The 12,200-nt window shown below is 50.2% G+C and overlaps 1 protein-coding gene across 1 annotated transcript in view; it reads left to right on the top strand.

Annotated features, from left to right (window-relative positions):
- Window positions 4,000-12,200, top strand: part of UNC45B (unc-45 myosin chaperone B) — a 34,115-nt gene continuing 25,914 nt past the window's right edge. The window contains 5 exon segments of the mRNA NM_001113442.2: window positions 4,000-4,094; window positions 4,402-4,569; window positions 6,101-6,137; window positions 7,772-7,947; window positions 10,345-10,434. Coding sequence (NP_001106913.1) covers window positions 4,402-4,569; window positions 6,101-6,137; window positions 7,772-7,947; window positions 10,345-10,434 — 471 coding nt within the window. The 5' untranslated portion in view covers window positions 4,000-4,094.

Genomic DNA, 12,200 nt, shown 5'->3' with positions numbered 1-12,200 from the left:
GCAGGACACAACCTTTCGTCTTTTCAGAATAGGGATTTTTGCCCCAGTTTATCGATGAGGACATCAAGGCTCAGAGTGGTTGACTTTCCCCCAAATCACCAAGTTCGGAAATGGTATCTTACAAAACTGGACCCTAAGCAGTTCCCCGGTGGCCTAGCAGTTCAAGGATCCTATGTGGTCACTGCTGTGGCGCTGGTTGGATCCCTGGCCTGGGAAATTCCACCTGCCGTGGGCTCGGCCAAAACAAACAAACAAATAAACAAACAAAACCCCAGAGCCCGTTGGGTTGAGGGCAAAAATTCTTCTTCTTTTTTTTTTTTTTTTTTTTTTGTCTTTTTGCTTTTTCTTGGGCCGCTCCCGCGGCATATGGAGGTTCCCAGGCTAGGGGTTGAATCGGAGCTGTAGCCACCGGCCTACGCCAGAGCCACAGCAACGCGGGATCCGAGCCGCGTCTGCGACCTACACCACAGCTCACGGCAATGCCGGATCGTTAACCCACTGAGCAAGGGCAGGGACCGAACCCGCAACCTCACGGTTCCTAGTCGGATTTGTTAACCACTGCGCCACCACGGGAACTCCTATTATTCTTTTTTAAACAGATGAAATAGATCAGTAATATTTGATGAGTACAGAAACAAAAAATTCTTACAATTTTCAACAGTGTACAGCAATAACAATAATAATAATGATAGCAACGGGCCAGGCTTTGTTCTAAGTCCTTCACACATATAACACCCTTAATCCTCATAACAACGCTTTCCTCCCAGTGTTAGAGATGAGGAACAAAAGCAGAGACCATGAGCACTCGGACCGGAAACTCGGGAATTGCCTGTCAATTCTCCCTTCTTTCTCATCCCTGCATCCAGGCCGTCGCAAGCTCTGCCAGTTCTGCCTCATTAACCTATCTGATCTCTTCACCTCCACGGCCACCCTCTGGTCCCAGGCACCAGGTTCCTACGATAGTCTCTTCACTTGCCTCCCGGTCTCCACTTTGCCTCTCCTGTATATTCTCCACACTACAACCAGGGTGATGTTTCAGACCGAAAATCTGGTCTGCTACTTTCTTTCTTTCTTTTTTTTTTTTTTTTTTTATTGCCGCACTCAGTGGCATATGGAGGTTCCCAGGCTAGGGGCTGAATTGGAACAACAGCTGCCGGCCTATGCTACAGCCACAGCAACGCCAGATCTGAGCCATGTCTGCAACCCCCACCACAGCTCACAGCAACACCAGATCCTTGACCCATTGAGCGAGGCCAGGGATCAAACCCAAAACCTCATGGATCCTAGTCGGGTTCGTTAACCACTGAGCCACGAAGGGATTTCCTGGCCTGTTACTTTCTGCCCTAAAACCCTGCAGTGCTTCCACGACAGGCAGGAAAGAATTGCACTCTTTATAATGGTCCACTCAGCCTTTTTTATCTCTCCAGCCACTCCTCTCTCTTTAAGATCACACCCTCCTGGCTTGTTCTGAGTTCTTCAGAGGCCTGGCCCGTCCTGTGTCAGTGCTTTTGCACATGGAGTTTTCTGGAACTGGTATGGACTGATTCGCGCGTACACACCCCCAATTCCTATGTCGAAGCCCTAACCCCTACCAGTGTGACTGTATCTGGAGACGGAGCCTATAAGGAAGTAAGAAAGGTTAAGTGAGGTCATAAGGATGGCAGCCTAATTTGATAGGATGGATGTCTCCATAAGAAAAGGAGGAGAGGAGTTCCCGTCATGGCTCAGTGGTTAACGAATCCAAATAGGAACCAAGAGGTTGTGGGTTCGATCCCTGGCCTTGCTCAGTGGGTTAAGGATCTGGCGTTGCCGTGAGCTGTGGTGTAGGTTGCAGACGCAGCTTGGATCTCGAGTTGCTGTGGCTCTGGCGTAGGCCAGTGGCTACAGCTCCGATTGGACCCCTAGCCTGAGGACCTCCATATGCCGCAGGAGCGGCCCTTGAAAAGGCAAAAAGACCAAAAAAAAGAAAAGAAAAAGAAAGGAGGAGACATCAGAGTGCCCTCCCCCACCTCTTTATGTTCTGAAGCGAAGAAGGTGGCTGTCTACAAGCCAGGAAGAAAAGTTTCAGCAGAAACCAACCCTAACGATGGCACCTTGATCTTGGACTTCTAGCCTCCAGAATTGTGAGACAATAAATTTTCATTGCTGAAGCCACCCAGTCTGTGGTTTTTTGTTACAGTGGCCAGAGCTGACGAATATATACAGGCACCATTCCTCATTCTTCAGGTCTGGCCTTAAATATTCACTGAATCATTTAACAAAGGTCACGGCCAAATACTGTTGCAGGAGCTCTACAGACAATCATCTCATCTTTCACTCAGCGAAACCTCTGAAACAATGTCATGTTTCCTGATGATGTGTTTGCAAACCATCTTGGTATTCTGCATATTTAGAAACCACAGATCCATGGAATTCTGTCATGCATTCCCTCAACAAATACTAATGGGAACCTACTTCATTCCACACACTGCGGCAGACACTTGAAATATGTAAAGGAACAAAAATAGACACACATCCTTGCCCTCCGGAGTAGTCTCTGCTTCCATTGTCACTCGCAGTCTCTGGCGTGTAGCAAATGCTTAAGAAATGCCTGTGGAATGAATTACTGAATTATATATATATTTCTTTCTTTTTGTCTTTTTAGGGCCACACCTGCAGCATATGGAGGTTTCTAGGCTAGGAGTTGAATTGGAGCTGTAGCCTCTGGGCTGCATCACAGCCACAGCAATGCCAGATCCGAGCCTGTCTTCGACCTACACCACAGCTCATGGCAATGCCAGATCCTTAAACCACTGAGTGAGGCCAGGGATGGAACCTGTGTCCTCATGGATACTAGTCAGACTCATTTCCACTGAGCCACATGGCAGGCGCTCCCTAAATCAGAATTTGAATCTAGTATCTCTTGGACCTGAAGTTCTTTTCTGCAGGATCCTTAAGCATAAATAATCACTGCTACAGAGAGCAGACAAAAGGGCCCAGGGTTTGGGACGTCATGAGGGCAGGAATTCGCCCCTCCATTCATTCACTTGTTTATTCAGTCAACAACCAATGCATCAGGGCTGGATCTTATGTCCAGCAAAGCAGTAGAACTTGTCCAAGGTCACAGAGCTGGGTTTTCAAGGTCACAGAGCTAAGAGCAGAGTCTAGCGTGAGGGATCCTACCTATGCTTTCTATCCCAGGAAGACCCCCTTTCTGAGGAGGGGGACTCAGCTTGTCCCCATCAGTTGGAGGGGGACAGTCCCTGGTCTCAGCTGTCCCAGCTCTGGTTGTGGAGAAGATCTCAGTCTGGTGGGGGATATGCAGAGCCCGTTCTCAGGGGGCCCCCAATCTGATGGTAGGGGGAGGCCACTCCACACGGATGGGGAGGAGCCGGAGAAGACATGCAGCATGAAACAAGCAACCCACGTCCACTCAAATGAAGCGATGAGTCCACGGGTCTTTCTGAAAAGCAAGGACATTTTCAGCAAGTGAATGCTGTGGGCCGGGGGCAGGGCAGTTGTGGACAAGGGGAAGCAGGGAAGGGACGTTCCCCCTCTCCGTCCCTCCTTCTTCCAGAAGGGCATTTCTGGAAGTCTCCAGTGGGTCTGGGACCTGGGCAGCTGCTCTCTGTGTCTAGGTCTGTCAGCCCCTCAGCTGTCACTCTGCTCCCAAAATAGCAGTGGTGGGGGGAGGGGAGAGGAGGTTGTTTATCTGGGAGGGAGGTGGAGAAGGGGCACGATGGCTGTGCTGAGGAGGGGGGTGTGTGCCAGGGGGTTCCTGTCTTTCTGGATCTTTCGCTCACTCCGTGGGGTCTGAGTGCCTGGGCTGCCGGGACTGCCCCTGGGCTGGGTGCCAGGGCAGAGGTCACTCAGAACCTCCACGTGGTAATGACTGTCCAGTCTGGGGCGGGGGAGGGCCCTGAGTATCAATGACAGACTCCAGGGGCACCTGCCCCTATGGCCAAATATGGTCTGGAGCCACTGGCGGGGGTGATAAAGTCTCCTGGGTGGGGGCTGGGAGGCGCAGGCGGACGCTGGCCGGCTGGGGGTGCACAGAGCGCTCAGAGGAGAAGCACCCCGGGAAGACAAACTGACAGCATCCTCCTCCTGAGAAAGTGAGCTGGCCTGGGGTGTTCCTCTGAGTGGCGAGGGGGATCCAGCCCTTTTAAGACCCTTGAGAATTGAGAATTCAGGCCCTTGGTGTGGTGGCTTTACCCGTCCAGCTGGGAGGGAGAGAGAGGGAGGCCCCAGGGGCCCTGAGACCCCTCTCAGCTCCGGCCACGCTCCGAGCAAATGCTGGATGTCCTTGGGGTAATGCGTTTGCAGGTGACGGGTGGGTCCCTCCGGGGCAGCAACCTCCTCTTCCAGCCTGGTGGGTGGCGACCCTGGAGCTCCAGACCTCATGCTCCTCTCCCTTGACAGATGGCCGAGGCGGAAGCCGTGCAGCTGAAGGAGGAGGGCAACCGGCATTTCCAGCTCCAGGACTACAAGGCGGCCACAGAGAGCTACAGCCAGGCCCTGAAGCTCACCAAGGATAAGGCCCTGCAGGCCACGCTCTATCGGAACCGGGCGGCCTGTGGCCTGAAAACGGTCCGGGGTGGGGAGGGGCGCGGGGCTGAGGGCCGGGGCTGGGATGCAGGCACGCCCACCCCCTGGACCCCTCAGGTTGGAGAAGGGTGCCTCGCACTGTTTATGTTCCCATCACCCGACCCACTCCCCTGGGAACCAGCCTAACGGGAACCGGCATCAAGACAGAGGCTTTTTAGAGTTCTCCCTGTGGCTCGGTAGGTTAAGAACCCGACTAGGATGCATGAGATGCAGGTTCAATCCCTGGCCTAGCTCAGTGAGGTAATGATCCAGCATTGCCACAAGCTGAGGCCTAGGGCATAGGTTTTGGATGTGGCTTGGATCTGGCATTGCTGTGGCTGTGGCGTGTCGCTGTGGCATTGGCCTGGGCCTACAGCGCCAATGCAACCCCCAGCCTAGGAACCTCCATATGCCTCCGGTACAGCCCTAAAAAGACGTATAATTATTTTGTGGCATCTTAACTAGAGACTGTGAGGCCACTCATTGCTTTTGTCATGCCTATATCGGAGGTGAGAAACTCAAGACTCGGAGTTCCCGCTGTGGTGCTCTGGGTTAAGAATCCGACCTAGCGCTAGGGTTGCTTCGGGAGGCTCGGGTTTGATCCCCAGCCTGGTGCAGTGGGTTAAAGGATCCAGCTTTGCTACATAGCTCAGATTCAATCCCTGGCCCAGGAACTTGCATATGCTGTGGATGCAGCCGTAAACATTTTTTAAAAATTAAAAAAAAAAAGAAAAGAAAGAAACTTAAGACTCGGGAAAAGAGAAAGGGGCAGAAAATTTATCAGAGAATGTAATCTCTGAAACACAGTCCTAAACAAGATAAAGAAGTCCACACCAAGACACATTAATGTGTCAACAATTAAAGAGAAAGAGGGAATCATAGAAGCAATAAAATAAAAGCAATTAGTTATGTACAAGGTACTCCCATTACCATTGGCTGACTTTTCAGTAGCCTTTGCAGACCAGAGGGGAAGGAAAAGAAGGAAGGAAGGAAGGAAAGAAGGAAGAAAGAAAGAATGGAAGGAAGGAAGGAAAGAAAAGAGTTCCCATTGTGGTGCAGCAGAAGTGAATCCCACTAGTAACCATGAGATGCAAGTTCAATCCCTGGCCTCGTTCCGTGGGTTAAGGATCTGGCGTTGCTGCGGCTGTGGCGTAGGAAGGCAGCTGTAGCTCCGATTCGACCCCTAGCCTGGGAACCTCCATGTGCCTTGGGTGCGGCCCTAAAGAGCAAAAAAAAAAAAAAAAAAAAAAAAAAAAGAGAGAGAGAGAGAGAGAGAGGAAGGAATAACTCAAGACCCAGAGGAGGGCTCAATAACTTACCCAAACTGCAGGTGGTTAGTAGCAGAGCTGGGGTCAAACCCGAGTTTGCCTGATGCCCAAGCCGGTCCAGTTCTCCATGCCCAGTGAGGGGTGGTACCCTGGCCTCTGACAGCAGCACCCGACAGCAAGCCTGCTCTCCTCACCGCGGGGACCCACTCTAACTGTCTCTGTGCTGGGCTCACACTAACTAGCTTTCTTCTTTCTCCATTTCTCAGGAGAGCTATGTTCAGGCGGCTTCAGACGCCTCCAGAGGTGAGCCCCCCTCGCTCTGACCTTGCCCCCCTCCCCGCCCCCTTCGCATCCTGTTTTGCCTAAGAGGTTCTTGATACCCGCAGGAATTACAATTGTATAAATGCCGTCCTTGCCCCTGTAGGTGGGGCTTCAGATGCCCCAACCTTTTGTGAAAGGTGAGCACCAGATGAGCCATCCCAAGTCAAATTTTTTGGCCACCCGAGGCATGTGGAGTTCCCAGCCAGGGATCAGATCTGAGCTGCAGCAACACTGGCTCCTTTAACGCACTATGCCAGGCCAAGGACCAAACCTGTGTCCTGGTGCTGCAGAGACACCACCTACTGATTCTTTTGCAGCACAGCGGGAAGTCCCTACATGTTAGATATGCTGGGGCAGCTTCTTTTCTTAGAAGGATGCTTCCAGAAGCCATTGGTCAGAGTCATGACACAGCCACTTTGTTGTAAATTAGGATATGTTCATGGGAGGCGGGCTGGGGTGGGGGCTCCCCAGAACCAGGGCAGCAACCTGGTCTACTTTGGGAGGCCGGGCTTCCTGAAGGGAAGAGGGAGGCGCTATTCCATTCCACAGACACTAGGAGAAATAAACCTACATCAACGGCAGCCTTGGACTGCCGCAAGTTCTATGAGAACTTAGACTTAAGAGCATGATCAAAATGGGAAGGCTTTGGAGTTCCCACTATGATAAGCAGGTTAAGAATCCGACTAGTATCCATGAGGTTGTGGGTTCAATCCCTGCCCTCGCTCAGTGAGTTAAGGATCTGGTGTTGCTGTGAGGTGTGGTGTAGGTTGCAGACTAGGCTCGGGTCTGGCATTGCTGCGGCTGTGGAGCAGGTTGGCAGCTGCAACTCCAATTCAAACCCTATCCTGGGAACTTCCAAATGCCACAGATGCGGCCCTAAATAAGACAAAAAAAAAAATTGGGGGGTGGGGGGGACTTCCCTTGGTTGCATTTTTAAGAAATATACTATTGCAGAATTGAGGGATTCTTTTCTGCATGGGTCTGTGTTGGGTTTTGATCTGGTCACTACTTTTTTTTTGAGGAGAAACAGAGGTAGTCTCTGGAGTGATTTCAGAAGGGAGGGACCCAGCTGGATAGGGGACAGGAAGCATGTCCTGTGAAGAGCAGTGAGGGAGGTGGCAATATTTAGCTCAGGGAAGGAACTCCCAGGTGGGGCCGGGAAACTGCGTCCAAATACCTAAAGGCTGTCACAAGGAGGAAGGATCAGATTTCAACTCAGGGCTTCCAGGGCAGGACTTCAGATAACAGGGCAAAGTTATGGGGAGATTTATTTCGGGGAAGAAGAGGGAAGGGCTTTCTGAAGGAGCTGTCTGCCTTGAAGGAGGGAGCTCCCCACCACTGGAGGTATGCAAGCTGGATGAGCGCTTGGCAAGGATCACAGAGCAGAGACAGGAGCAGCCCGGGTTGGACAAGATAACCCTTAAACTCGCCTTCTCCCTTGAGACTGTGATTCTCACCGCCTCCCTAACAAAGGGGAGCCTTGGACCAGACACCCCACATGGGTGCATGTTCTTCAGGAGAGACACGGAAGCCCTGGAGTTGGGGGCTGCCTTGGGGGAGGGAGGAAAGGGGTCTGCGGCCCGGCCCCCTGAGGCCTTGCCTGTCTCCCGCACCAGCCATCGACATCAACTCCTCGGATATCAAGGCTCTGTATCGGCGATGCCAGGCCCTGGAGCACCTGGGGAAGCTGGACCAAGCCTTCAAGGACGTGCAGCGTTGTGCCACCCTGGAGCCACGGAACCAGAACTTCCAGGAGACGCTGAGGAGGCTCAACACCAGCATCCAGGAGAAAGTGAGTCGAAGCCCTTCCATAAGCCTTGGCGACCTCTCCTGGTTCCTGGTAGGAGCAGTTAGGGAAGCAGGACATCAGGGATGGGTTGGCCACTTTCACACCCCTGGGTGGAGTGGGCACGTAGCACGGAACAACTGAGCAGGTGCACCCGTGCGTGTTGGGATGCTGTGATGCTTGTTCCAGGGAGTAAGCCAGCCAGGACTGGAACACCAGTCTTTTAAATTCCAAGTGGAGGCTTTCTTTAAAAAAACTGCAACTTAGGGCGTTCCCGTCGTGGCGCAGTGGTTAACGAATCCAACTAGGAACCATGAGGTTGCGGGTTCAGTCCCTGGCCTTGCTCAGTGGGTTGAGGATCCGGCGTTGCCGTGAGCTGTGGTGTAGGTTGCAGATGCGGCTTGGATCCCGAGTTGCTGTGGCTGTGGCGTAGGCCATTGGCTACAGCTCCGATTCAACCCCTAGCCTGGGAACCTCCATATGCCGAGGGAGCGGCCCAAAGAAATAGCAAAAAGACAAAAAAATAAAATAAAATAAAATCAAAAAACTGCAACTTAGTATATTTGCAACATGATCTTCCTCTTTTTCTAGGAGGACAAAAGCCACAGTAGAAACCTAGGAGCTGGGGGAAGGGTATTGCTGGGGATAGAAGAGAACCAGGAGCCAGTCGGAATGGGGAATCTTTTCTAGAAAAGTGGAGTACGGGGAGTTCCCTAAGTGGCTCAGCAGTTAATGAATCTGACTAGGACCCATGAGGATGCAGGTTCGATCCTTGGCCTCACTCAGAGGGTTAAGGATCTGGCATTGCCATGAGCTGTAGTGTAGGTTGCAGACGTGGCTCAGATCCTGCGTTGCTGTGGCTGTGGTGTAGGTTGGCGGCTGCAGCTCTGATTCAACCCCTAGCTTGGGAACTTCCACATGCCACGGGTGTGGCCCTAAAATAGCAAAAAAAAAAAAAAAAAAAAAGAAAAGAAAAGAAAAGTGGAGTACGCTCTGGAGAACTTGGACCAGAGGTGAGGAATCCTGCACCCTTGTCCTGGATTAGTTCCCACTTTTCTGAGGGGTCTCTTGGGGGAATCGGTTCCCCCACTGTAAGAACAGGAAGGTAATTGATCACGCAGCTCTGTGCCCCTAGTCCTGGTCCTGTGTGCCTGCGGCAGCTCTAGGATGGAAACACAGCACCCTGTCTGGAGTGCACACTCAGGGCGGACAAACTGCAGACTGAGGGGTGATCAGACAGAAAGAGACTCGGAGACTTTGAAAAACTTACAGCTACCAAAGGGGACTGGCGGGGGAGGGGAGAGATGGACTGGGGGTTTGGGACGGACATACGTACCCCGTGGCATATGGAGTGACTGGCCAGCGGGGACCTGCTGTGTAGCACAGAAAACGCTATCCAGCTTTCTGTGATCTTCTATGTGGGAAAGGAATCTGAAAGAGAAGAGGTATGTGAACGTGTGTCCCTGAGTCACTTTGTTGTGCAGCAGAAATGATCACAACCTTGTACATCGACTAAACTTGAAAAAAAGAAAAAAAAAAAAAGGGTGATCAGAGAAGGGGCGGTGAAAGACATACCCCACCCCCTAAAAGGAAATGAAGCCAGGATGGAACTGGGTGGCCCTGTGGACCGGCGACACAAAGCAGTGGGAGGTACAGAGGAGCTGGCAGGATGGGGCTGATGACTGGTTAGGGCATTTTATGAAAGCGTCAGGGCATCAGGGTTGGGGTAGGGATAGTGAGGGATGTGACCTTCAAAAAGAATGGTTTTAATTTTCTTGAAGAGGTGCTTGAAAACTGCTACAGATTTCTGATCTTGGAGACATATCTCTGTTTTTGCCCTTATTTAAATGTCTAATAGCTAATTGTTTACCGGACTGCAAAATTGGGGTGATGTAATGAGATCCTGCTGCATAGCACTGGGAATGATGTGTGGTCACTTATGATGGAACATGATGGAGGAGAATGTGGGAAACAGAATGTCTCTATGTATGTGTGACTGGGTCACTTTGCTGTGCAGGAGAAAATGGACAGAACACTGTCAACCAGCTATAGTGGAAAAATTAAAAATCCTTAAAACATAAAAACAATTCAACATATTAAAAAAATTGGGGGTGATGATTCTTTGCATTCCAAGACTTTTGAAGCCCCAAAGGGACAGCAAATGTAACTAGACTGAAAGCAGTGTGGGGCAGGGACTTGATTTTGTTCACCATTCTATCCCCAGCCTCTGACCCATAGTATTTGCTCAGTAAATGTTTGTTGAATGAATGAATGAAGGATGGAGGGAGGCAGGAAGACTAGATACCCTAATATTAACTGAGATGAACTTTATGTGGAACCGACTGAAATAATGTGGACCCTTGCCCTGCCTCCTTCCCCACCATCTCCCTCTTCTTTCCTCAGCTCCGTGTGCAGTTCTCCACAGACTCGAGAGTGCAGAAGATGTTTGAGATTCTCCTGGACCCAAACAGTGAAGCTGATTTACTGGAGAAGGTGCGTGCTAAGCAACAAGCAGGCCAGCAGAGGGCGCTCTTGGGCCATGCCTATGCAGGAGCTGGAGCTGGAGGCAGCTCTTGGGGCAAAGTGGGCAAAGATGGGCCAAACGTTAAGCACTTTAGAAAATAGCATGAACTGTAAGAAGGTCCAGGAGTAAGATGAGACCAATGAGGAGAGTCATGCAGCGGGGTCGGATCCTGGATTTTTTTTCATTGCATTGATTTTGATATTTTACAATATCACATTAAATATAATTCATCTTGATTGCAGAGGTTTTTGGTGCCCCTGTACATTCTGCACACAAAGGGAGATCTTCACCCGTGTTTTGGCCCTGAGAAACAATGATACATGCAAATTGTTTTATTCCATTTCAAAATATTGCAAAGGGTCATTCTGAAATATGAAAATATTTATTCATAATATCATCTTCTTAGCCAAATTTGTTGCATTTTTGATCCATTTTTTAATGTCCCTTCTAGTCCTTCTTTAGAGGAAAAGAATGAACATCTGAATATTTATAAGAACTTGACAGGCAATGGGGAATTTTTGTTGACTATGTTTTATGGTCTGTAAGTCTCTCCTAATATGCAAATATCTTTAATAACAAACTCTTATGTGGACTTAATGAGTTGTTATAGATAAATGCTCTTTGAAAAATGCAAAGCCCTTGACTGACAGAGCGAAGATGGTTCTGCTGATGCTTACCTGAAATTCTCTAATCAGCCTCCACCCAGCATCTTTCTCCCCATCTATTTGCCCACCACCTCTTTTCCTGCCTCTTAATTTCTTCGCCCACAGCCCTAGGATCTCAGGTTCTGCTTTTTAGGGCCAAACCCATGGCATATGGAGGTTCCCAAGCTAGGGGTCTAATCAAAGCTACAGCTGCCAGCTTATGCCAGAGCCACAGCAACGCCAGATCCAAGATGCATCTGCAACCCACACCAGAGCTCAGGGCAACGCTGGATCCTTAACCCACTGAACGAGGCCAGGGATCGAACTCACGACCTCATGGTTCCTAGTCGGATTCGTTTTCCCTGTGCCACTGGATCCCAGCCCTTTTAAGAGATTCCCATCCATAGTTGGTTGGCTACAGTTACAGAGGGCCAGCTGTACTACACCATTTTATAGAAGGGACTTAAGCATTTGCAGATTTTGTTATCCTAGGGGATCCTGGAACCACTCCCCTGTGCATGACTGTATATGTATATATATATTCCCAAGGTGGAAGGCTTTAGGGTGGGGAAACTCTTGAAAACCCAACTCAACTGTCTCTTTTTACAGACAGGAATCTGGGGCCCAGAGAGGTGGTGTGACTTGCCCAAGGCCACACAGCTAGCATATGGCAGAATCAGCACTCAAACCAAGGGCAGAGGTGGAAGCAGGAGTTCCTGTTGTGGTTCAGCGAGTTAAGGATTTGGCATAGTGTCTGTGAGGATGTAGGTTCGATCCTTGGCCTCACTCAGTGGGTTAAGCATCCAGCACTGCTGCAAGCTGCAGTGTAGTTTGCAGATATGGCTTGCATCTGGTGGAAAAAAAGGGAAAAAAAGAAATGGAAGCAAAGCAAGGGAGTTATTTGATCTAGAGCTTAAGCAGTTTCATTATTTGGGAAAGGCTCATTAGCTGTTTGTGATTGTTTGTCCTTACGTTTCAACTTCTTAACCTTGAGGCAATGCAGGATTAGGTTTGGGTTTGCCTATATAGATGCTTAGGCATTGAAACCACCTCAGACTAATGCCCTCCTTGTTTAATTAATTTAAATTTAA

This window comes from Sus scrofa, chromosome 12 (genome assembly GCF_000003025.6).
Source record: "Sus scrofa isolate TJ Tabasco breed Duroc chromosome 12, Sscrofa11.1, whole genome shotgun sequence".
Lineage (NCBI taxonomy): Eukaryota > Metazoa > Chordata > Mammalia > Artiodactyla > Suidae > Sus > Sus scrofa.
The sequence above is the reverse complement of the archived record's forward strand: the minus strand, read 5'-3'. Positions and strand labels throughout refer to the sequence as shown.